This window comes from Xiphophorus maculatus, chromosome 2 (assembly GCF_002775205.1).
Source record: "Xiphophorus maculatus strain JP 163 A chromosome 2, X_maculatus-5.0-male, whole genome shotgun sequence".
Taxonomy (NCBI): Eukaryota; Metazoa; Chordata; class Actinopteri; order Cyprinodontiformes; family Poeciliidae; genus Xiphophorus; species Xiphophorus maculatus.
The window spans coordinates 20,999,082-21,022,667 of record NC_036444.1 but is presented as its reverse complement, the minus strand read 5'-3'; the positions used below and the strand labels follow the sequence as shown (position 1 = coordinate 21,022,667).

Genomic DNA, 23,586 nt, shown 5'->3' with positions numbered 1-23,586 from the left:
TCTGCTGCTATTCTGTCAACTTACAGACATTTTTCTTTCTATTTATCCATTATTTTCAATTATTACAGCTATTAATGTGTTCTGTCTCAGGTTTTTTTATTTAGTTCACTGAAAGTGAACAGAAACTTTACAAAGTTATTTTATTTTGCGTATTGACTTACAAAAAAATCCTTCTTTATAATTCATAAGTATATGGATATGCTGCCCCCTTGTGGTACATGAGGGATGATTAAATCTAAACCGCTTAATATTTGCATTGTTATGTAATGTTGTTATTATTAAAATTAGCTGATTATAGGCTGGGAAACTGAAAAATCCTTGCTATAAGATAGCTAAAATTAGTTGGAAACTAATTAACTCATTAAATGGTCGGTACTATTAAATTCAAAGAAAATTGATTTACATTAGTAACTTAAACTACCTTTCTCGGCTTTCCTGGTATCAAACCCTACATAGCACGTATATTCAAACCTAACTGCACATTTGGTCGCCAGTATTTACACAAAGATATCGTGTATAAAACAAACACAAACGCGTTGTCCGGTTCCTTTGTGGCGGCTTCTTGCTACTGTGCCGTTCATAGCCGGCCAATCAAATTAAAGCTCACAGCAGCGTGTCGTCCAATAGCGGCACAGATTCTTGTGTGGCCCTATTGCAGCCGCGGACAGACAGAAGCAAGTGGACCGGTTGGAAGCTAAGCTAACTATTTCAATTGAAAGCCCGTTAATGCCGGATTTTGAGCGGGTTTCTGTCCCAGTATATGCGTAGACCCGTTTCCAAAAATTCCAAGCTACATGGGAGCATTTTTGTTCCTAGGCTAACAAGCAGAAGTGGACGTTTATTTTGATAAAGCGCTTTGGCGGTGCTAGTTGAGCAGGCAAGCGGGTAGGCGCCACTTCTGTTTGACAACAGCGCTATTCGCACACGTTTCTGCTGTTGTTGCTTTCGGAGCAGCTTACTGGAGTAGATAATTCCTCTGAGCTGCGAGCAGTAAAGGAAGAGACCGCATTCTGAAGTAGTTTTAAGGCTATCGCTAAATATAAGTCAGCATGGCAGAATTTCTCGAAGATCCGTCGGTTCTCACGAAAGATAAGCTAAAGAACGAGCTCACGGCGCACAATGTCCCGCTTCCGAGCGGAGACCAGAAGAAGGAGGTTTACGTGCAGTTGTATCTAAAGAACCTGACCGTACAGAACAACAAGAATAGTCCTCCTTTAGACACATTCTCCAGCGACGAAGAGCTGCCCACCCCGGTTGTTTCCAACAGGAGCCGCTCTGGAAGAGTAAGTTTGATTCAGAGGCTGCATGGATTTTTATTTTCATTTTCCCAAAGCGAGGCTGTCTGCGGGCCACCGCCTGATTAAAAAGTTGTGATTTGGTTTCTGTTTTCTCCTTCCTGGCAATCCCTGTTGCTCTAATTGAATGCTGCTCTTTATGTATTCTTTTCTAACCAGAAAGCAACGAAAAAGACGGATAAGCCGCGCACAGAGGAGGTGGAGGTGACGGAGCTCACAGATGAAGATTTGAAACAACAGCTGGCAAAGCATGGTGTGGACACTGGACCTATTGTTGGTGGGTTTTCTCAGAGCCACACAGCACGCACATGCTATTAAAATTTAAACTCTCCCTTTTCAATTTCTAATCTGGTAAAAAATTAAGTTCTGAAGAACAATTCGTTAGCATGCGCATTGTAAATTATATAAAATTAAATGAATGAGTGAATTTTTTTTTATTTCATTTAATAAGCCATAAAGCAAATGGATAAATCCTGAAATTAAACCCTTACAAAGACATCATGTCTGTCAAGCTTCAGAACTTAAAATATGTTTAAGTATGTAAAATAACATATGTTAAATAAAACTTGTTTATTTTACATATTTCATGTAAAATTTCACCTATTTTAGGTCAAATAATCAAGTTTTTTTTTTACCTTAACTATTTGTATGTTAGGGTTAGAGCTGTAGTGTGAATTAAGTTTAGGATTAGGAATTTATTAGTAAAGTTTACAAATTGAGTTTTTAAATTGAATGGAAATCAATAAAAAGTACTACAACGGATCGAAATCCAAGGTTATGACTTTAGTTTTAAAAAATGTAAAAGTCTTTAAGTAGATGGATATCAAGAGGACTTTTATGAATAAAAAAATGGATAAATGTCACAGTAGTGTTAAAATTATTTAATAAATAAAATAGGGTAATAAAACTACCCTTTGTGATAGGCTTCACTTAAAATGATGTGTAAAAATGTGATTTGTGTAAAATGGTTATTGAACTGAAAATGGAAGCTGTTGACAATTGGGAAAATGTCCTTAGTTTCTCTTTAGAAATTGGAAAAAAGTTGTCTCAATCTAACGGTTCTGGGTCACTAATAGAAGATTGTAAAAGCTATTTTACAATCCTGCTATTGTCGCATAAAATATCTGTTTGCACTCGTTGCTTCTTTATAGTTAACCTGGATAGAGTTAATGACGGATATGGCTTCAAATTCTGTATTCAAATCTGACGGAAAATGAAAACGAAAGTATTCATTTTTTTGGAATTGTTTCTTTCCAAAAGACCGAAACTCAAAACAATAGTGATGACAGATCAGCCGGTTTTGACTGGACATGCTTGCAGCTGTCGCTCCCTGAAGCCGAACATCCAATTGTCCTCTTTGGAGAAAAAGCATTTCTCTTGTCTTCTCAGCTTCGACCCGTAAGGTGTACGAGAAGAAGCTGCAGAAGCTTCTGGATGAGCATGCGGCTGAACCTGCAGCTCTTACAGACGTCACAACTCTCCCCAAAGCAGACAGCAACCAGAACGGCAACACAAACTCTGACCACTACAGTGACAAAGAAGATGGTGAGCACTGATCACTTCCCTTGTAATATATATATATATATTTTAGACATGAATAGGTTTATTGGGGCAAAATAGCCAGTAGCACACATTTAGTAGTCTTTTATTATATAGACCTTTAAATAAGTGTGTGGTTCGTTTCCTTCTCATTCAGAAGAGATCATTCCCACTGAACCAGAACCGGTTCCTGTGGTTGAGAAGCCTGTAAGGAGCAGAGGAAAAACTCCTGTCACAGTCAGAACCAGCAGCAGACGACAAACCAAGGCGAGTCGCGCTTTTCCATTTAGTTAATGTGAACGGTCGCATGTTGGTGTGAGTTTGTTTGAGAATGTTTGATGCTACACCGGTAGGTTGTAGAAGAGGTCATCACTGAAGAGACTCCAAAGAAAGCCAGCAAGAGTGTGGTTGAAGATATCCTTGCCAATGAAATAAACACACCCACAGGCATCAGGTAACTATTGAGGTTACGTTTTATGTTATAGGTTTACGTTTGCTGTTCAGTTTTATTTATACAGCGTCGTCTCAAGACACTTTACCGATTCAATCACACATGCATTCCAGTTCATCCTAGTTGTGAAACTGTGCAGGAAGTTCAGCTAATTATTCAAAGTAGTTGAAAAAGTTTTTATCTAAGGAAACCCAACAGATTACATTGAGCCGCTGATTTTCAGCTTTCACTCCTCATGGACAAGCACGTAGCGATAATGGCTTGCGTCATCTTTGACTTTATAGCAGTCCCTCATGCCGAGCATGTAGCAACAGCGGAAAGGAGAAAATTCCACTTTAACAGGAAGAAAAATGCAGCAGAACCAGAACCTGGCTGAGTACAACTGAGGATTTAAGAAGACAGAGCAGATACACAAAAAGAAATGAATGAACTGATGTAGGAGTACTTTCTATGTCCATGAAGATAAAAAAGTAAGTAGGAGAGGAGAACGATTAGTTGAAAGCAGCGTTATCTCAGCTGATGCTCCTCCAGGAAGGAATCGCAGCCAAACGTAACGCCAGACCAGATGTAGCGTCTATGGAAAGAAAGACAACTAAGAGAAAACATAAAGTTAACTGTTGAAACAACAGCAAATTATGCAAATTGGAGAGTAGCAGTAGTAGAAGAAGTTCTGAAAACGTGGTCAATAGTCTCAGAGCTTTTAGTTGCAGGTCAGTCTTATTTTTTTGCCATTAAACCAATCAATTAGTGTTTCAGTTAATCAGCTAATTAATTTAAAAGTTGATCTTTTTTTGGTGTATTTATTTTGGGTGCAGTGCAACCTGCAGGCGTCCAATCAGAGGGGCAGCCGGTCGGCCATTAAAACCCAGCGATTACTGGCTGGACGAGTCTCGTGTGCAGCGCACTGTTCACACAGAGAGCCGCAGCTACACCGAGATGTATTCTCAACCAATCAGCTCCGCCTCCTCCAGCAAAGCCCCGCCCAGACGAGGTTTCCTCTCCCTGCTGATCAAACTCCTGCTCCTCATTGTGGTGGTTGGTTCCCTATACTATGCATACCAGAACCTCAGTTCGGATCAGATCGACGTCCTGAAAGGCCTCCTAGATGCCGTCGTCGTCCCGGTCCAAAGTGCTGTGGAGACAGCCGCCAACTACCTTGGCATTGGCAGCAGCACCGCCGCCGCCATCGGCAGCCCCGACAACTAAAGGACCATCAGCAGCTCGCCACCATGCCCGGATCACCTCCCTTGCCACAGCGCGCCACAACTCCCAACAGAAGGCCACTCCCCCTTTTCTCCTTTTCCCGTCACGTTTGGACAAAAAGACAAAGTTTTAATTGGAACGACAGACTTTATTTTTACCAGACTCCAACTTTTCTCCCGCCACAGCAGGGGGGACGGTTCCTCAAAACAGTAGCTTCTGAATAACGCTGTTGCTCGACAGTCAGAAGAGACGACTTAAATGTTGATTTTAATCTGTGAATCGTTTGTGTCTCTGTGTGCATCTAACCCGTATATATAGAAACGAGTGTGGAGCGGAGTGGCCAGTTTTATCCGTGCATGATTGTAGTTTTTTTTTGTTTGTTTGTTTCTTTTCCCCTTGACTGTCATACTGTAGTTTTGATCCGACGCGCTGTGCCAGGTGTTTTTCTGACTGTGAAGTGCCTGGACACTTGTTAGCACATAGTGCCCCTCCCCTTCTTTTATTACTTTCACTCTTTTATTTTTTTTGTTTTCCACACACAAAGCAGCGCTTCTATTAATACCATAATGTTCTCATGTTTCTGTACGAATTAAAAAAGAATTGGCTTTGTAGCAGTAGAGGTGAAGGTAGTTATTTTTATGTCTGTGGTGCTCAGGTTGATTCATTTCAGACGTTTTATGGTGGTAGGAGAGACAGGCGGTGCCAGCAGCTCACCAAATGAGGAAAATCAGCCGGTTAATGTTTTCCTGTCTTTCCCAGGGGCTTTCAGTCGTGATGAGTAAAATCTAAACTCGGTATTGGAATCATGATTAACTGACTATGAACTGAATACTTTTTTTTGGCATTTTTTATCAGCATTGTCGTGAATTTACAAAAAGAAAATCCAAATTTAGTGTATTTTTTTCTTATTTGTATTAACTGCCATATATTTGACTTAAAGGAGAACTCAAAAATGTAATTGTTATATTCCATCCTTATCTATGAGCCCATAGGAGTTTATGCCCGCCGAATCGTGTTCGCAGTTGCGTCTCTTTTTATTTTAACCATTGTTTATGAGATTTTTGATCCTTCAGTCCATCATACAGGGCTGGCTGTTGCAGTGCACCCACATAGCCCGCCTCAAACGGCCGCAAAGACGACACCTGGAGGAAAGTAACTCGCTTCAGGACGGTTTAACCCAGTCTTAAATTAGTCAGCGCCAAACTAAAGGTGAGGTTAAATGTTTGGACTTTGGTTCGCTTTCTCAACGGAAGTGAGGACTCGCTCACTTGGAGGTGACGTTTGGAGTGGCACAGATTTCTGCAGGGGTTTTGCTTCTATTTTGATATTTTTCTAAAGTGGCATGCTCGACGTTTTTTATAGACATTTTAAGGTAACGATTTCAAGCAATATGTTAGCGACGTGAGTAATACTGTACAGTAAATCTGAACCTTGCTAAATTACAAGTGATTCATCTTCAGGCAGCTCTCCAACAATGGACACAAATGACTGGGGTTATGTGGGTAAGGATTTTTAATCTGTTTATTTATGATAATGTAGGCTGTGTGTCAAAAAATAAATTCGGTTGTCACCACATTTTCTTTTTGTCCACTTTTAGCTTTTTATTAGCGTAAAGTCATTGCTTTTACAGTTTTTTGTGTCATACAGTCTTTGATAATATGGACTTTGCTTTCAGGTTTTTTGGATAAGTATGGTGAAATGTTCAATAGCCTTATAATGCTGAATAAATGCAGTAGTTTTCCCATTGTTTTTTTATTAATTTACCACATTTTGTCTTTGATTTACCTGTCAGCAAATAGAGTTAGATGTAGTGACCACACTGGTTGATAATCAATAAAGAGTCAGTCTACTTTAGGTGGAACACAACCAACAATCCTTATGCTGGCTCTAAAATGCCAAGAAAGTAAAATAGGAAATTTTAAGATACTGTTACAAACAAAACGAAGGACCCAAAGTGCACAAACTATTTTTAAGACCTGACATTTAGTCTATGAAACTAGTCCAAGTTCAAGACAAGTGTTTAGATGCCATAAAGATAATAAAACAAGATACTGGAAGTTAGCTTAGGCATTGTTTCAGTACTGGTTGATCCAAGAGATAATAGGACTTATTACCGTTCAAGAAGGGTTAAGGGTAATACTGTGTACTTTTAACATCTAGAATGTCTTAAAATATGAGGGTGAAAAAGCAGTATGTATGTAAAAGTAACTTTTTGTAGTGGGAAATGTGGAAGCTCTCTGGACCAGAGATGCTTCATCTTGAAATGCTGAATCAGTCTGTTGTGGCTGTGAAAGCCTCCTCCTCCTCGGATGTCGGCTACCAATATTGGCTGAAGTTCAAAGCTCAAGCAAACAACACATAACATCTACAATAAGTTGACTTTGGTTACAAGTACGCTACATTGATCATTTGTCTACAAGCTCTCTTGTGATCCCTGGCTGTTTTTTTTATTTTTTTATTTGCAAAAAATAAATAAATTTTGAAGTACACCTCCCTAAAATGATTTGAATCTTTTACGTGAGCCATCTGGCTCGTAAATGCTGATAAAATCAGACCTGTGTTACAAAGACAAAACTGGAATTGTAGGTTTGTAAATGTATTTCCTGACAGTTTGCATCAGTGAACCGTCAGGCAACAATTTTCCATTTATAATTTGTCTATGCCACTGTTTTACAGTGTAACCACAAGATCTGACGTAAAACTTATTTTCCCAACCAGATGAATTATTCATTTTTTTTTCTATTTTCCAAACCTGTGCATCCACAATTAAGGTCAACATCGCACAAATAAACAGAAAAGGCAACAGGTCCTCAATCTAGCCCAGAGGAACTGACTCAAAGTCAGGTTATGGAGTCAACATGACGAGCATCTGCAAGAAATCAGTCGTCAAGTATCCATGGTTGAACTGCAGAGAAGGAGAAGTCATTCACTTTGTGTCTGTAATGTTGTATGTAGGCTCTCTTTAAGGTGCAATGAGGACAATTTTCACCCATAATAACTAAAACACATTATAATAAAATCGAAAGTAGGGAGTTAAAATGTTTCATTATATCCAAAACCTCTGCCGCAAAGCAAAAAGCTGAATGGGAGATAAAGTAAAGAAACATTGTTTCCGTACGTCTGGATGTTTATTTCTGTTCTCTTCAACTCCTTGAAGCAGAACAAGGAGTAACAGTAACGCCAAACGTCACAAAGAAATAAATGTACAATCATGTTTTTGACTGAACAAAAGTTACCAGTAAGTTGTGATAATTGTTGTGAATTGTTTACATTTTCAGCCTTGTTTCTTTGAAGTGATTTTGAAGAAAAGACACGGTGAATGTCGGTCTGTGTAGCCGAGGCGACCCACTGGAGACGGAGAGGCTTAGTGAAATAAATCCAGGAGGTTGACAGCAGGCAGGCAGAGCGGCACGTCTACAGCGGATCCTCTTGTTCTGGAGAAAAGGCGAGCCGCTTCAACTAACGTACACGGTACCTCAAGACAAAAGGTAAAAAATTATTATTTTCATTCTAAAGTGATGTGAACAATCCGGTCAACAATTGTAGCCTGATATTATTGGCTGCTTTTTATTTATTTAAAATCAGAAAAGGACGGGCTCTTTGATCTAGAAAGGCAGCTTAAGTTCATTTGGACAAGAAAGAGGTTTAAAGCAGTAGATCTAGTATTCAGGTAGATCATGTGTAGTTTTACTTTATATAATTCCTTATCTGCAAAATGTCTTAATAGGTCCAAAAGTAGTAAAGAATGTGTTCTAAAAAGGTGCATTAAATTCTTAAAACAACAGTTTAACATAATTTTGCATTATGATTCAGAATTTCTTTGCTTTCTACCCTTAGTTTTACATAATTTGCATCTGAAAGGAGACACCTATGCCTGCAGTATGTTTAATTTTTTTCCAGTGCATGTTCTTTCAAGTTAATATATGTATATACCCAATTAGAATTTCAAATCACATTTTCTCCATCGCCACTGTATGACTGACCTTACACGTTTATGAGACACAAATATCTGATATTGTTGTAAATGAAAGCATGCTTTTATTGTGAAGACACAGAACTGCTGTCCCTTCTTCCTGACCTTGGTGCTAAGCCATGTAAATACCTCCCCATGTTTACGTGCTTGGAGGGCACAGCACTCTTGTGATCCCTGACTGTTTCTTCATGGGTAACCAGTGTCACTCAGTTATAATGAGTGGACAGACTCACGGTTTTACAGTAAGCGGTATATTGTTGTCAGTAACGTCTGCCTGTGCCTAAAGATTTGTTATTTGTATATAGAAACATAATTTTTCTCTCAGTCTGACATGAAGTCAGACTGAACTCTTCCTGTTTGTAAAGCTGTTGTTACTGCCAAAATTATGTCCGTTTGTTGTCTGTCTCTGAACTAATCAAGATGATCTTGTGTCAGAAGACAGATAACTAGCTGGTCTCACTTGCTTTAAAGCGCAAAGAGATTTTGTTGGAGCAGGTGGGCGTGGCGAATTTACAGGTGACGCCTGTAAAATTCAGGCGTCACCTGTAAATAAAATATTCAAAAGAAAACGCAAATTAGGAAGCTGAAATAACTGTAATTTTAAAAAGTAAAGAATATTCCAAGGATTTTTATTTATTTATTTATGTACCAACTTTATTCCATTGAACATTATTAAACATTGAAAGTTCTCCAGTTTCAACAAACTTTAAAATCATTTTTGATATTAAAAATCGGAAAAAACATGAAAAACTAATTATATAAAATAATCATCTCAAAGCTGCAGTTAAACTGTTAGAAAACTGTTGCCTTCTACCACAGTTTTTCCTTCCACTGAACCTTCCATTTTAAAGCTTGGATACAGCATTCTGTGAACAAAAATGCTGCAACTAGACCACTTACATGGAGACAACATAACCATTCTAGATGAAAAATTATGTTTTTATTAGTTAGCAAACAGTTTGAAAATAACATGTGCTTTTATTTTATTGTCAGTCCTTTTAAAAACTGGACTCCTGTTTGTTTAACAGTTTTTTCTTCCACTCAACTTACCATGAATATGCAAAAGTTTAAAAATCTTTGTATTAAGCTGTAAGCTATAATAATCTAAATTTCATTAAGATGCGAAATGTATCACTCTGTGTGTATTACTGTAAATTCGTAACGATATGCTAATTTACTGAGCTTTTTTAATTCAAATTCTCATTTTTAAATTATGTGCTACTCAAATTATATAACTACTCAAAACTAAAACTATGTATACCTATAAGAGCTGCTGATGCAGGTAATTGTGTTCCATAAATAAATGTTCTTAATGTACAAATTTCATTTAGATTAAAGCAAACAGGAAGAAGTTTCACTTCATGAGAGTATTACTAGAGGGAAAGTCGAGGTTCCTGGGTAGTGCAGGTGCAGCAGATGGAAGCAGTGTTAAGGGATTACAGTAACTCCTTTAGCAGTGTGCAGTCAGTGAGATTATAGTGTCCCGTCCTCCATGAGGGGAGGATGGCTCAGGGAGAGGAGGAGAGAGGAGATCTGTGCAGCTCGCAGCTCCTCCATCCGGTCCTGAGTCACATGTCCTCTACGCTGCTACCGCTGCTGCTGCTACTGCAGCACACCGGGATACCTGCCTCGATTTTCTGGACTGCACAGCCACCACTCTGGGAAGTTTCGTTGATGCAGCTCTAAGGGAAGCACGCCTTAGGTGTCCCCACCAGTCTGCCATGCTGATTACATGGTGGTATTTATACCTAGCAGCTCGGAGCGTCGCCGAACAAAGCAAGTATTGCTGCTCTTTCTGTGTCTGACTGCGTGTCGTTTCAAGGTGAACTCTGCTGACAAATCACGTGTGGGACAGAGCTCAGGAAGTGTGGCTTCTAGTGGCGGATTATGGGATTTAGATGAACAAAAAAGGGGGGAAATGATACGGAGATAACTGCCACCTTTAATTCTTGATCCTGCTGCATTTTGACAGACTGCAGTATTTATGAAGTTTAGACATGCGGGGCAGCTCGCAGAGCACGCTGCGTCTCTTTGAAACTGTTAACTTTTGGCTATTGTTTGACCGTAAAATGTTTCATTTTGTTTCATTAACACGTTTCAGCACTGAGAATGGCTTCAGTCCTGCAAAAGCTGATCACCCCACTGTTCACCGGTACACCCGAGCCCCCCAGGAACAAAGTGACAGTAGTGGGTGTGGGTCAGGTCGGCATGGCCTGTGCTGTCAGTATCCTGCTCAGGGTAAGATTGCCACTGTTTTTGCCTTTTGCACAACATTCCCTCCCCACCTGCTTCTGCCACAGTACGGGATAATTCCCTGGATTGACAACAGATTACTGATCTCTTGGCCTCTGATCTTGATCTTATCCCCTCTATTTCCAATTGTCATGAAAGGAGGTGGCTTACACGCACTTTCTACTGAACCATGTCAGACTGTTTTCGCAATGTCTAAAATAGGACAGTTACACCCTATATATAGCGGGTAGAGCAAAAACTGACCCCAAAATGAAATGTTTAAATATAACTGATTTCTCATGATAGTTTTGGAAGCTGAATCTGAGGAAGGTTTGTCTAAAGCATCTAGATTCAAGGAAGTAGTTGAGTAGCATATTTCTGTGATCAAAAAATACAGTGGCTTACCAAAGGATTCAAGCATAGCGATGCTTTTTTTATATATTTTGGTACAATTTAAGTTAGAACTTAACTCCGGCTGAATGACTGGGATCACCGTTGTGATTCGAGATAAAGCTCCACTCCCTTTCTCAATTTATTTCTAGCCTCTGACAGGTTTTCTTCCAGAATTGCCCTCTATTTAGCTGCTTCTATCTTCCCCTCAGTTTTGGTTATAATCTGGAGAAAAAGCATCTCCTCGGCATGATAGTTACACTACCATGCTTCACAGTGAACATGGTATATTCTGTGTAGTACCAATTATAGCATAAAATAATGGCATTTTTCAACCAGGCCTGAACGTACAAATGGTTTTCTTTAAATACTAGCTTTCTTTATGTTACTCTTAGATGGAGACTTAAGAGTTTTGTTGGCTTTACTAAGTGTTTTAGTTTGAGTATTCAGAATAATGAGGGTCAAATACAAGTGCACAATACACTTCTTTTCCTGTTCCAAGTTATGCACTATTTTCTGTTTCTCTGTCTCATAAAATCCCAATAGAACACGTTGAACTTTGTGGCTGGAATGTGACAAAACATGTGAGGGATACAGCATAAGCAGTTGCAGGTTGAGCGCTAAATGGTGGAGCTTTAAAATAAATTGCTTGAACGCGCAGGAGCTGGCTGATGAGCTGGCCCTGGTGGATGTGCTGGAGGACAAGCTGAAGGGAGAGATGATGGACCTGCAGCACGGCAGCCTTTTCCTCAAAACCCCCAAAATAGTCGCAGACAAAGGTAAATCTATTTTTCTAAAAACACTTAGAAGATGTTCAACCTGCTGCTGCTGCTGATGGTTATTCTTAGCAATGAGCTATTTCACACTAGTTGTGGGCACATACAGGCCAGCCTCCTACCTCCTCTGGACCCTCTGTTTTTTGCCAACAGTTGACTCTTGCACAAACTCTACACACCTTCACAGCACAACTTTTGAAGAACAACATCTCCACTATACATTTCTATTCAAACAGTTATTAACATGGAACATTATATTCCAGCTGATACTAAAAATAGAAATAAAAATTTAAGACAAGTATCAAACAAAATGTGCAAGTAAGACGTTACTCTGTATTAAACTGGGAAAAGGAGATCCTCAGGGATGTGTGCTCAGTCCTTTGCTCTTCACTCTGTTGACAGCAACATTTAGCCCAAACCAGCTCATTAAGTTTGTTAATGATTCAACAAGACTCATTAAGAAGTGATGATTAAACATTTGAACAGTGGCGAGAGAGAGGTGAAGCAGTTACTGATGTGAGAAGTCACCGTTTGTTTTGTAATGTCGACAAGACTGCACTTTATAGAAATTACCATCTATTTGTAGATGTAAATATAGACTTGCATCTTAAACTGCAAAGTTGTTTGTTTTTTTTTTTGTCACAACTTATTGACTGCCCTTTTTCCTTTTCAGATTACTCAGTTACAGCAAACTCTCGCATCGTTGTCGTCACAGCCGGAGTCCGTCAGCAGGAGGGGGAGAGTAGGCTGAACCTCGTACAGAGAAACGTCAACATATTCAAGCACATCATCCCTCAGATTGTACGATACAGCCCCGACTGCATCATCATTGTTGTTTCCAACCCGGGCATGTCCAACCCTTCCTTTATATAAAACACAGCGTTTCCTCTTCCATATAAAGATTGCAATATTTATTTTAAATACCGCTAAAATGCTTTTAACAGTCGACGTTCTGACCTACGTGACCTGGAAACTGAGCGGCCTTCCGAAGCACCGCGTCATCGGCAGCGGCACCAACTTGGACTCGGCCCGCTTCCGCTTCCTGATGGCGGACAAGCTTGGTATCCACTCCAGTAGCTTCAACGGGTGGATCCTGGGAGAACACGGAGACACCAGTGGTGAGGAATTTGTTTGTTTTTACTGAGATATATGTTGGCACTTTGAACTTACTGCCTCATTACAATCTCACAATGTGCATGTTAGTGCCTGTATGGAGCGGGACAAATGTGGCCGGAGTCAGCCTGCAGACTTTGAACCCCAACATCGGCACAGACTTTGATGAAGAGAACTGGAAAGAAACTCATAAGATGGTGGTGGATAGGTAAGCATCAAGTCAAATTGGGAAGCCGCTACCTTTTTTTTAAGAGGCTCTTTGTTATGTTCGGTCCATCTGTCGTTTGGTTTTACATTAAGATATTCTAAAGAACAACATATTTATCTGATGATTTACGCAGGAGAGGGATAAATAAAAATGCGTAGAGATTTAGGTCTGTTACCTTATTTAGCTGTTGATATGTGGCTGTTTTCGTTCTCAGTCTTACATAAAGAGACATCTGAATCGCCTGAGTGCCATGTTCTCCCATCTTTCCCATTTTTAAGAATACGCCTGTATTCCCCAGAAAAACAGAAAGTGGGTAATTTATTAAATGATCATAGAAACTCTGATCAACAACCACGGCAGCAGTCATTTTGAGAGTATTAATAAATGTGTCATTGTCATTTTTTAGCTGTTTAATTTTGGGGCAAGACTCAGAACCCAGATATCGCCGCTTATGGAACCATTTTCTCTGCTCACACTCCAGCATGGGCTGATAATTGTTTTAACATAAATAGGAAGCAGTTTTGGTGTACGTCTTCCCTAAAACACAGTAAAACCCCAAAGATGCCTTTACAAGAGAAAATGTGCTTTACATGGAGTTTGTTTTGTAATTTGACATTAACTTTAGCTAAATTTAAAGTCTCAGCAGAATTAGGTCCAGGCATTATTTAGTGAAATCTTTTATTGCGTGTAAAGCAGTGTATTTCTGTGTCTTTAAGCGCATATGAGGTGATCAAGCTGAAGGGTTACACCAACTGGGCCATCGGCCTGAGTGTGGCCGACTTAACTGAGAGCCTCATGAGGAACATGAACAGAATCCATCCGGTCTCCACCATGGTGCAGGTAAAGCATAAATGCATTCATTCACTCATTCATACGTAACTCGTATTTGACTTCTACTTCTTATAGCGCCCTTTCAGAAATGTTAATGCTCTCTGCCTTATAATCAAGTTGGATATTTATTAGCTTCTCAGTTTATGAGAAAAATAGATATCTAATTCAGGAAATGATCTGATATTTTGATCATTTTTCTATAGCTTGAGGAATATTTCAGCAGGCAGACCTGATGATTCCATATCTATCTATCTATCTATCTATCTATCTATCTATCTATCTATCTATCTATCTATCTATCTATCTATCTATCTATCTATCTATCTATCTATCTATCTATCTATCTATCTATCTATCTATCTATCTATCTATCTATCTATCTATCTATCTATCTATCTATCTATCTATCTATCTATCTATCTATCTATCTATCTAGTTTGTTTATTAATCTATTAATCTAAAATAATCTATCCAGCTACCTAGTCTTATTTTGTGGTTGTAGTCACATGAATATTTTTCTTTTTTTTTTTGATTGATTGATTAATTTTTCTCATTCTAAACATCACTGCTACAGGATGGAATCAGGAATCCTTGCGACTTGGTTTTTGACTTTAATGTTTCTGCCTCAACAGGGCATGTATGGGATCGGCGACGAGGTGTACCTGAGTCTGCCCTGCGTGCTGAACAGCGGAGGCGTGGCCAGTGTGGTCAACATGACCCTGACAGATGAAGAGGTGGCCCAGGTGCAGGCCAGCGCCAACGCGCTGTGGGACATCCAGAGGGACCTGCGGGACATCTAGCCCACCACTAGGGGGCGATGCAGAAACATCTCCTGGGTTGCTCTTCACTCTGCAGTCACTGAAAACCATTCAGTTCCACTTGCTGCGCCTCACTCACTGCTTCCTGTAGATTCTTATCATATTTAGCCGTAGGTGTCATTTTGAACATTTATAAATGTTCGTGAGGAGATTGAAGGTGGTAAAAACAGAGGGAAATGTTTTGATGTACATGTTCAGACACACAAAGTGTTGCTTTGATACAAAATAAAGAAGGTTTACTGGGGTGTGGCTTCACTTATTGACATTAAATATACTCTGTTATGGTCATAGTGCTGCAGAAACACATCACTGTGTCTTAATGTCAGCTAAGAGCATCATGTCTGACCCCCACATGGCACCTTCAGTGATGACAGGGTGGTGATGTTTGACTGCAAGCTGTTGATATTCACTCAGCATCTTAATAGGTGACATGTTTAATTGACAGGATAGGAAAGAAGGAAACAAAAAAGAAAGGAAGGACATAACATGTAAAGAATAAAGTTTGAAAAACTAAATTTGTTTCAAATGTTCCTTTCCCAACTTAACCATACCAGGAGCATACTGAAAACAATTTCTAAACTTTTACAACAGGAACCCATTTGCTTAAAAAGCACATTGAAAGAGGAACCGAACAAAATTTTCTGCCAGCAAACACATCACAACACATGAGAATGTAGTCAGTCATAATCAATTTACATTTTTAGAACAATGAAGTTTATTTAAGAGTTCTTTGCTGCAGATTATCCATTCATACCAACAACGACATTTTAGAGTTCAAATATCCAACAGCAAGTATGACAACTGGATCAGGCAAAAGGTAATCAGAGATGCTTTAAGCTCGAGTCTCGGTAAACGTGTCTGCCGCCACCTGAAGAAGGATGAAGAGATTTTAACTTCTAAGCAGGTTATAGAGCATGTAAATGAAGCGCAAGTTCACCTTCTTCTGCAGCTTGTTGCAGGAGCTCGACAGAAGCTGAAGACAATCCCAGCCCGTCGTTGATCTGATTAAAGTTCACTTAAGAGGAACAAAACAGAAACGTTTGGAAACTTTGAAAAATCTTTAGCATAATAAATTGGTGTATAGTTTTACAGGACCTGGTTGTTGCCATCCCTCTGGCCTTGGATGCATCGTATTTTTTATGCATGAATTTAGGAGAAGTTTTGAAACATGGTGATGAATCAAAACATGTATTAATTTATTTGTATTAGTATGTACTCTTTTTTTTTTCTATGTCTATTACTCACTCCCAGCCAGACCCTCAAATCATACCAAGATCACATATTTAAATCAAGACTTTCAGTATTTTAACATTTTGAAGAGGTTAAAGGAGCCTGTTCTAACACATACATTGAGTGGATTTGTAGGACTTGAAAATATGAATTTAAAGATGTCATTTTTTTTATTTAATTTGTTGGTATCCAAACTAAATTTCAAGTAATGCTCCATACACATTGCCCTCCTAAAATAATTGTGTTTGGTATCAGTGTACAATTGCAAGATTAACGGCGTAAAGAAAAAGATGAATAAATAAATAAATGTGAGACGCACCTAATTGTAAAGCGTCCCCTTCTTCTCTGCTGCTGCGCTCCAGGGTTGAGCGGTGTCCCTCTGCAACGTGTCAACATTTTTTCCTCAGCAACAAAACAGCTTCAAACTGCCTACATTTTAATTTTTTTTCTTGCTATAAATGTTCGCCTTACGTGCGCCTTTAAGATACAATATTGCCTGAGGAGTCCAGTTTCTCCTCTGGAAGAAAAAAATACTAAATAATTAAAAGATTTTTTTTTTTTTTTTTTGCAATATTACTTCTAGACAGGAAAATACCTCTATCAAAAATCAGCCTGTACTTACATATGGAGCGGACCAGCACTGAGAAACCAACCACACCACAAGAAGAGTGACCTTAAGAGACATTTTTTAAGCCTGCAAAGGAAAATAACTTATTGACCAGCAAACTGTCAGCACTTTAGCTCTGCATCTACAAACGAGTTCAAATTGTTCCTCATATTTCTAATCCTGTACATGGTGTCACTTACTTATATGCTATTATACAGTAGCATACGCACTGCATACAGTCTGCTACCAATTATCCCCAATGTTTTGCTAGAATTATTTAAATTACATAGCAGACTCTTAAGTGGAGTATCGCTTTCCCTAACACTAAGTTAGAAGCACACATAAACAATCACTATTATAAATCTTGACACAAGATGGCATTAAATGTAAGCAAAGTTAAACCTTTAGTAGATGGCAACATAAATACTGCTGTTTAAAATCTAACTTTGGAATTTGAGACATGTGAATAAATATTTCAAACATTTTTGAAATACAATCATCCAACTCGCTAACTAAGGCTTGAATAAGAGCAATAAATTTGAATTCCATTCAAATGTACACCCCAGGCATCACCAATAGTAACTATTTGTTGCAATAATAATAATAATAATAATAATAATAATAATAATAATAATGCGGTCTTACTGTTATTGAGTTTTTTGTTCTGCAGGCTGTATAGCTTTTGTAAGCGTTGGATCAACGTTCCTTCTGCCTTTCAAGACGCATATTAAGTAAACCAGCTCGTTATGTGACATCAGTGATGAGGCTGACAGGTGATTTAACCACGTCACACCTAACACTCCAGCTGGGATGGAGTGGAAGGTGCTGCTGAGGCTGTCTCTTCATGTTAGCAACATGCGCTGGGGAGAAGTTTGAACTTTGAAGCCTCCAATCTACAGAGGATCTTTGCAGGGTCACACGCTACATGGAGTTTGACTTATGAATGAGACTCATGTGATGACAGCGTGACGTCAGTATAGAGGGGGTAAAAGACCCCACCACCAGGAGGCTTAAAGCTGTAAGACAGTGTGAGCTTAATTTCATTAGAGCTACGCATTCAGTAGCAGAGACATTTCTTTACACTATCCACAAGAGAAGATGTTGTGTAACATTTGCATAGACTATCAGGTTCCCACAGGCGACTGCACATCACTCAACATTGAGGTCATCAACATCAGAGTTCATATTTTAATACATCCAGAAATCAACTGTAATATATTTAAAGATCCGTTTTGAAAATGTCAACAGAGTCCAAAGTCACATATTTGATCTGGGAATGACATCAAACCCAACTAAACTGTGTTCCAGCTCCACATTTAAGTGGAATAAGCACAGTTACCAGGCTAACTACTGTTAGCAAAACAAGCTAATAGTGTTTTTCTCATTGCTAAATGCTTAAACCGTGGAGCAGCATGTCCACTAAAGAGGGGTGAACGTCATTGAGATAAAAACCATCAGAAGAGCAAGTAAACTTTTTACACAGTCCATCGCTGAGTGTTTTATGTAAGGCGGCCATGTTGAAGTCAGGGTTGGTGAAAAGCTACAGCTTTTTTTCTGACTGGATTAGGACTTTTTATTTATGATTCCAAAGTCAAACATGGATATTTAGACTTCTAAGGAAAATTGAAAAACATAAGGGAAATGATGAATGCAGCAGTGGCTTATCTTATGAGCAGTTGCCCAGGGCAGCATCAAGAAGGGGGGCAATAAACCCCAAATAATTTATTCTGCACCCTGTATGATGAGGTGTGTGAACCGTCAGACAAGGTTTCTGCATGTTGGTGTCCCTGCTAAAGCCTATAGCTCACATGGCCCGGTTTCCAATGTTTTGCCCCGAGTTTCCCCTTAGGGCAATCTTAGAACCTTTGGAGTTCTAAATGTTGTGTGTCACATACGTCCGATCTAACATCGGGCATTTTCAACATGTTGAATTGTCTTGGCCCAACTATCTGAGCCTGTGGGGTTTTCCCTGACTGGGAGCGACAACGCAACCTGTTGAATGTGACAGGTAGCCAATCAGAAAGCGCGGTGACGTAAGCACGGAGGGGAATCCCAAACTGTTGACATGGCGCAACTGGTGGACATCAGAGATGATATGTGGAAACAGCATGAATGTTTATTCAGCATTTCGTACAAGGAATATCAACAGAAATGATAATGAGAGGAACTGGAGCGAAACTGGTACCGCAGTTGATAAACCTGGTAACTTTTCAGTTGTTACCGGGTTAATGTTAATGACCTTTCAGCTGTCATTAACCTGACATAAATAGGTTATAATGATAAGGCTTCATTCAATCAGGACTTGATGCTGACACTAGCTGGCTTAAAATGAGTCCACAAACTATCACTATTGCTTCTACATCGTCATCCGTGTTTGTTTATTCTAAATTTACGTATGTTGGTGGTTTTACTGGATCTTCTTCTGGAATCGGGATGTTCCTGAGTGGAATCGGTTCGTGTTGTGGTGTGTTGCTCCTGCCGTGTGGCTGGACACACAAACCGACCGAACCTGTTGGACTTTTATTGGCTTCTGTGTGATCACAGGTTTGGAAAATCGGTCGACAATCCTTAAATCGTGTGAACCAGACTTAAGACTCACAAGCTCTACTCCTCTCCTCTCTACTACTGCCCTAACGCTCTCTGATTCTGGTCGCTATGGTAACGTTTACACCTTCAAAATAAGATACAGATGCGCCACAAAAACGAACATTTTACTTTCATGAACATTTTAACTCATGATAACGACAAATCAATGGGAGCCCTGAGCTTGTTTCTCTGCAACGAGACGGTCCCATCAGGGAGTGATGAGAGACGAAGACACCAGAAGTGTTGCTTATTCACAGCGAGCTTTGTCTCTACACGGCGAAGCAGTTTGAAGCTTCATTGCCTCATTAGCGAACCGGTCACCATATCATGCAGAGCAGGCTTGGAATGTGGGAATCACCTACCGGGATAAATCCATTCTCCTGTCTCTTCTCTGGGCCTTTTCCCTTCCCAAAGAAACTTTCCAAAGAATCTGATCCGCTTCTTACTCATTTTGCTGCTTGTGGGCTCAATGTTGGCGCGCAACCGAGAGAATCCGGTTAAAGGATTTTCAAAATAAAAGATCCTTCAGACTCAGATAATAGATAAAACAGAACCAATACCCGGTGCCAATTGGTCCACGGCCCGGTACCGATCCGCGGACCGGGGGTTGGAGACGACTCCTCTACTGTACAGACATCAGTGAAAGCAGGTGAATTAGCGCCATCCAGAGGTGAACAATAACATTTCCAAGGTGGAGTTTGTTCTATTCGATTTTGTCTCCTTGCTGAGAAAGTAACGTTTTATTTCTGATGTCCGAACCTTTAGAAGTTGTTTAACCGACCTAATAACTCAAATATTGTTTAATTCCATTATCCAATAAAAGTTTTAAGATTTAAAAAAAAAAAAAAAAAAAGCCACGTTGGAAATCCGCTGCATTGCATCAGTCAATTTTCATAACTGTTAACATAAAAAGTCTACTTATGACAAATTATTAAACTCGCCCAAATAAGTGTGTGCGGGATCTTTTAATCAGCACCTGAAATATTTACTTCTTTTGCCAACAATAAGATGGTCTTACAAAAATGGATCTGCTGTCAAAATAAAAGCTAAAGTGGACGAGTTCTTCTTCGTTGGTCCTTCCAAGTGAGCTGCTGGTCCAGATGACAGATCGTGAGGCTCAGGGATCAAAAGCATCTCGGTGCAGTCAGCACAGGAGCCCTGCAGGGTGACTGTACACTTACTGTACCTCGTTTACAGTAATATGTTGGTGACTGCAGTTGTGTGGCGAGTCACTGGTAGACAGGAAGCTGATCACTGGAACCCCGGTGAGAAAACTACACAGCTTTTTACTGAAATGGTCAGAACTAAGCAATTTGATAATGAAATCAAAAGATTCCACCAGAGATTGTCATGAGAGAAATAATGTAGAAAAATTACAATTTTAACTATTTGGACGCAAATACTGAAGACTTTTACACTGGAGCTAAAAATTGTAAAAGCTAGTACTGCACATATCTGGTCTAAATGTTTATTTGCAATTTTACATACTTAATACTAGACTGTGTTACAGTTCTTTTGTTTTAAATTGTGTTAATACCATGATATTATAAAACTAAGATATTTTACTCTAGTTTGTCACATGGTCAAAACCTCAAGCTGGACGATGCTTAATGTACTTGAATATAAAAAAAAAATCCAGGTTGGCTTTTCAGAGAACATAAAAAAAAAAACACACACATTTGCAAAAAGGACAATTTATTGCAGGTATACATTTAGAAAAATCACTGTAAAAATTACAGTACAAACATCTCAAAACATATTTTTACAGAAACGCACATTTCTGTAAAGTTTACGACCATCTTTTTAATTCAAAATCCATTATCAATAATCCAGTCACATGTCATACAGGATTGCTCCCAGGCACTGACTTTCCTCTTAGACAGTCCAGTGTTGCCAAGTGTTTAGTCCATAAATATTCCAAGGAAAGGTACAAAGAGTTTTTTATTTAAAAAACAAAACAAAAAAACAAAGACAAACATTTGCATTGTTGTTCAGTCTCACTCGGATGCTCCTTGTGTCTGGACGAGGGGAACGGATGCTGTCAGAGGAATGTTTACAGACACATTTGTGTGTTTTCTGCAGAAAAACGTGTGAATGAACTTTTCTGGAGTGACGAGGACTGGAACGTACAGTCATGATGAAAATCCATGATAAATTGTGGAAAGGTCCCCCCTTTTGCGTCGACAGCGTAATGTTATACCATAGCGTTGCTCTCACCAATTTTGTCCACCAACTGAAAGACAGCAAGCAATAAAACGACCACTGAAAACCTCCGCCAACCTTGAGTTGTACGCGTTTCTCCCACGTGACACTTACCGTCCTAATCCCTGGTAAACTGAGCAAAGAGCCGATAACAGGCACTCGCCTGATGAATCCAACCGCCACCGGGAAGAATCCCCTGTAAACGCGAAGCATGAGCGACGTGAGCCGCGGAAAAGTGTGTGCGAGTGTGAGGCGTTTTATCAGCCTTTGACCTGACCTGAACAAGAGGAAGAAACCGTAGATTTCCAGGATGACGCCGATGATCGGCCAGCCGGTCAGAACCACAAAAATGCCTCCCAAGAAGAAGCTAGTGGCTTTCGCTTTGTGTCTCTGGAAGAAGAACCTGACGGTGCGCTCGAGGCCGATGACAAAAGAAAGGCCTGCCACGAAGAGAATCTGCATGCAGATGCAAAATATTATAAGGTTTAGAGATACTATCCGATAAAGATAAAAGGACACTACTATTGAGCGAAGACACTTTGTCAGTTTCCTCATGTCATGCCGAAAACTCAGACATTTGTTGTTGAAAACATTTTTTTTTTCATGCTTTAATCAATTTGCCAGAAGGAAATGCTTAATAAATTGGACCCGACCAGGACATGTTTTTTCTGTGGGTAATCTAATGCAAGTTTGATTGATTTTACAGAAAATTCTGCAAAGTGGCAACTCAAATACTCCAGAATGCTTCTGTCTATGCAAATTCACTAGTCTGCTGTAACTTTAGCCTCCTATCGACAGCTTACTTCTGTGATGTCACTGACCAAAACAACCAAAAAGTATATATATAAAAAATAAAAAACTTTTAATATTGTGAAACCATGCAGTGGAAGTGGAAGCGTGTTTGAAGAACTCACATTTCCTATCGCCAACAGAGCTTTATCAAAAAACAGCATCATCCCAAAAAAGAGGAAAAACACACCGAACCCCGTCAGTCCCATCCCAATTTCTGCGAAGTTTAGGGAACAAGAGATTTGATCAGTATTACGTCAATCACTGCTGTTCACATGTAAGCAATAAAAGGAAGAGCGTACAATGAAAACACGATTAGAATAAAGGAGGGCATGAGTTTAATGAAGTAGCTGCTGATTTAAATGTCTACAGTTTCCCACATAATACAGTAAATTGTAAATGTCTAAATAAGAAATAAACCCTCCACAGTGACGTAATGATGTTCTCAACCAATCGTTTTTTCGCTGTTAGCCTCGTACATTTAGCTAAACACAGTTAGTTACCGACAAAGCACGGCGAAAAAAAACAACAACTCTTACTTTGTGAATCCGTGAGTGAAATCATTTTGAAAGCTTCCGAAGATTTAACCAAACCAAACGATGACCGCCGCTCCTAAAATCTGTGACTGTTAAAGACCACAAGCTAATTCAATTGTTGCTACGCTGGCTGTAGTGCCACAAGCACGGGCGAAGCTAGCGGCATGCTACGCCACCACGTCAAATGGAGCCACGTACGCACTCACGCAATGCATCAGAGATCGTCTATATTGACATCACGCACAAACATCAGACTCTTGAGCTTCTTTTGGGATCATAAGAGAACTTTTAGTCAATTGTTAATGTTTGACAGAGGTCCAGGTCAATCAAAAACGACAACAAACGAGAAATGTTCCTAATCCCAGGAGATTAAAGAATATGTTGTTAGAATAGAATAGAATAGAATAGAATAGAATAGAATAGAATAGAATAGAATAGAATAGAATAGAATTATACTTAATTGTCCCACAGTGGAGAAATTCAGGTGTATCAGCAGCATGCAGCATGCTAAGACTGGAGTTTGATATACAAACACTGATAAAATAACAAGTCAATAACATTCATCTAATTCAATTAATTTCATTTATTTAATTCGAATATGTATAAATTACAGATCGGTAAACTTGAATATTTGTATTCTAAGGTATAATATCAGTACTGAAATACAGAAAATGAAAACATTTCTACATAACAAATGAAACATTCACATTTTCAAAATAAACTGTATGTTGGGTTCAGAAATGCACCAACGAAAACAATATCTTGTAATATAGCAATCTGTTTTGTTGTCCGTTGTGTGTTATAAAT

The 23,586-nt window shown here is 39.3% G+C and overlaps 4 protein-coding genes across 6 annotated transcripts; 2 read left to right on the top strand and 2 right to left on the bottom strand.

Annotated features, from left to right (window-relative positions):
- Positions 1 to 657: 657 nt before the first annotated feature.
- On the top strand, positions 658 to 6,232 carry LOC102231748 (lamina-associated polypeptide 2-like). Of its 2 annotated transcripts, none has more exons than XM_023324736.1 (6): positions 658 to 1,283; positions 1,455 to 1,572; positions 2,685 to 2,840; positions 2,995 to 3,101; positions 3,188 to 3,288; positions 4,101 to 6,232. In XM_023324736.1, exons 1-6 carry the CDS (start codon positions 1,050 to 1,052, stop codon positions 4,489 to 4,491), a joined length of 1,107 nt encoding a protein of 368 aa, XP_023180504.1. In that variant the 5' UTR covers positions 658 to 1,049; the 3' UTR covers positions 4,492 to 6,232. The 2 variants fall into 2 exon arrangements, with proteins under 2 accessions (XP_023180504.1, XP_014329084.1); XM_014473598.2 differs by having other exon boundaries at positions 2,992 to 3,101.
- Positions 6,233 to 7,813: 1,581 nt separating this feature from the next.
- Positions 7,814 to 15,073, top strand: ldhb (lactate dehydrogenase B). 2 transcript variants are annotated; one of them, XM_014473567.2, is made up of 8 exons: positions 7,814 to 7,976; positions 10,563 to 10,699; positions 11,745 to 11,862; positions 12,533 to 12,706; positions 12,804 to 12,977; positions 13,063 to 13,180; positions 13,897 to 14,020; positions 14,644 to 15,073. In XM_014473567.2, exons 2-8 carry the CDS (start codon positions 10,571 to 10,573, stop codon positions 14,809 to 14,811), a joined length of 1,005 nt encoding a protein of 334 aa, XP_014329053.1. In that variant the 5' UTR covers positions 7,814 to 7,976; positions 10,563 to 10,570; the 3' UTR covers positions 14,812 to 15,073. The 2 variants fall into 2 exon arrangements, with proteins under 2 accessions (XP_014329053.1, XP_023199055.1); XM_023343287.1 differs by lacking the exon at positions 7,814 to 7,976 and adding an exon at positions 9,893 to 10,237.
- Positions 15,074 to 15,458: 385 nt separating this feature from the next.
- On the bottom strand, positions 15,459 to 19,655 carry spx (spexin hormone). Its single transcript, XM_023326222.1, has 6 exons — positions 19,615 to 19,655; positions 16,682 to 16,753; positions 16,531 to 16,576; positions 16,379 to 16,438; positions 15,767 to 15,844; positions 15,459 to 15,697 (listed from the first exon to the last, which is right to left on the bottom strand). The coding sequence occupies exons 2-6, from the start codon at positions 16,742 to 16,744 to the stop codon at positions 15,651 to 15,653; spliced, it is 294 nt and encodes a 97-aa protein (XP_023181990.1). The 5' UTR covers positions 16,745 to 16,753; positions 19,615 to 19,655; the 3' UTR covers positions 15,459 to 15,650.
- A 1,275-nt stretch (positions 19,656 to 20,930) lies between these two features.
- LOC102231227 (vesicle transport protein GOT1B) lies at positions 20,931 to 22,964 on the bottom strand. Its single transcript, XM_005796300.3, has 5 exons — positions 22,783 to 22,964; positions 22,369 to 22,460; positions 21,732 to 21,910; positions 21,569 to 21,650; positions 20,931 to 21,485 (listed from the first exon to the last, which is right to left on the bottom strand). Exons 1-5 carry the CDS (start codon positions 22,805 to 22,807, stop codon positions 21,447 to 21,449), a joined length of 417 nt encoding a protein of 138 aa, XP_005796357.1. The 5' UTR covers positions 22,808 to 22,964; the 3' UTR covers positions 20,931 to 21,446.
- Between the last annotated feature and the right edge of the window lie 622 nt (positions 22,965 to 23,586).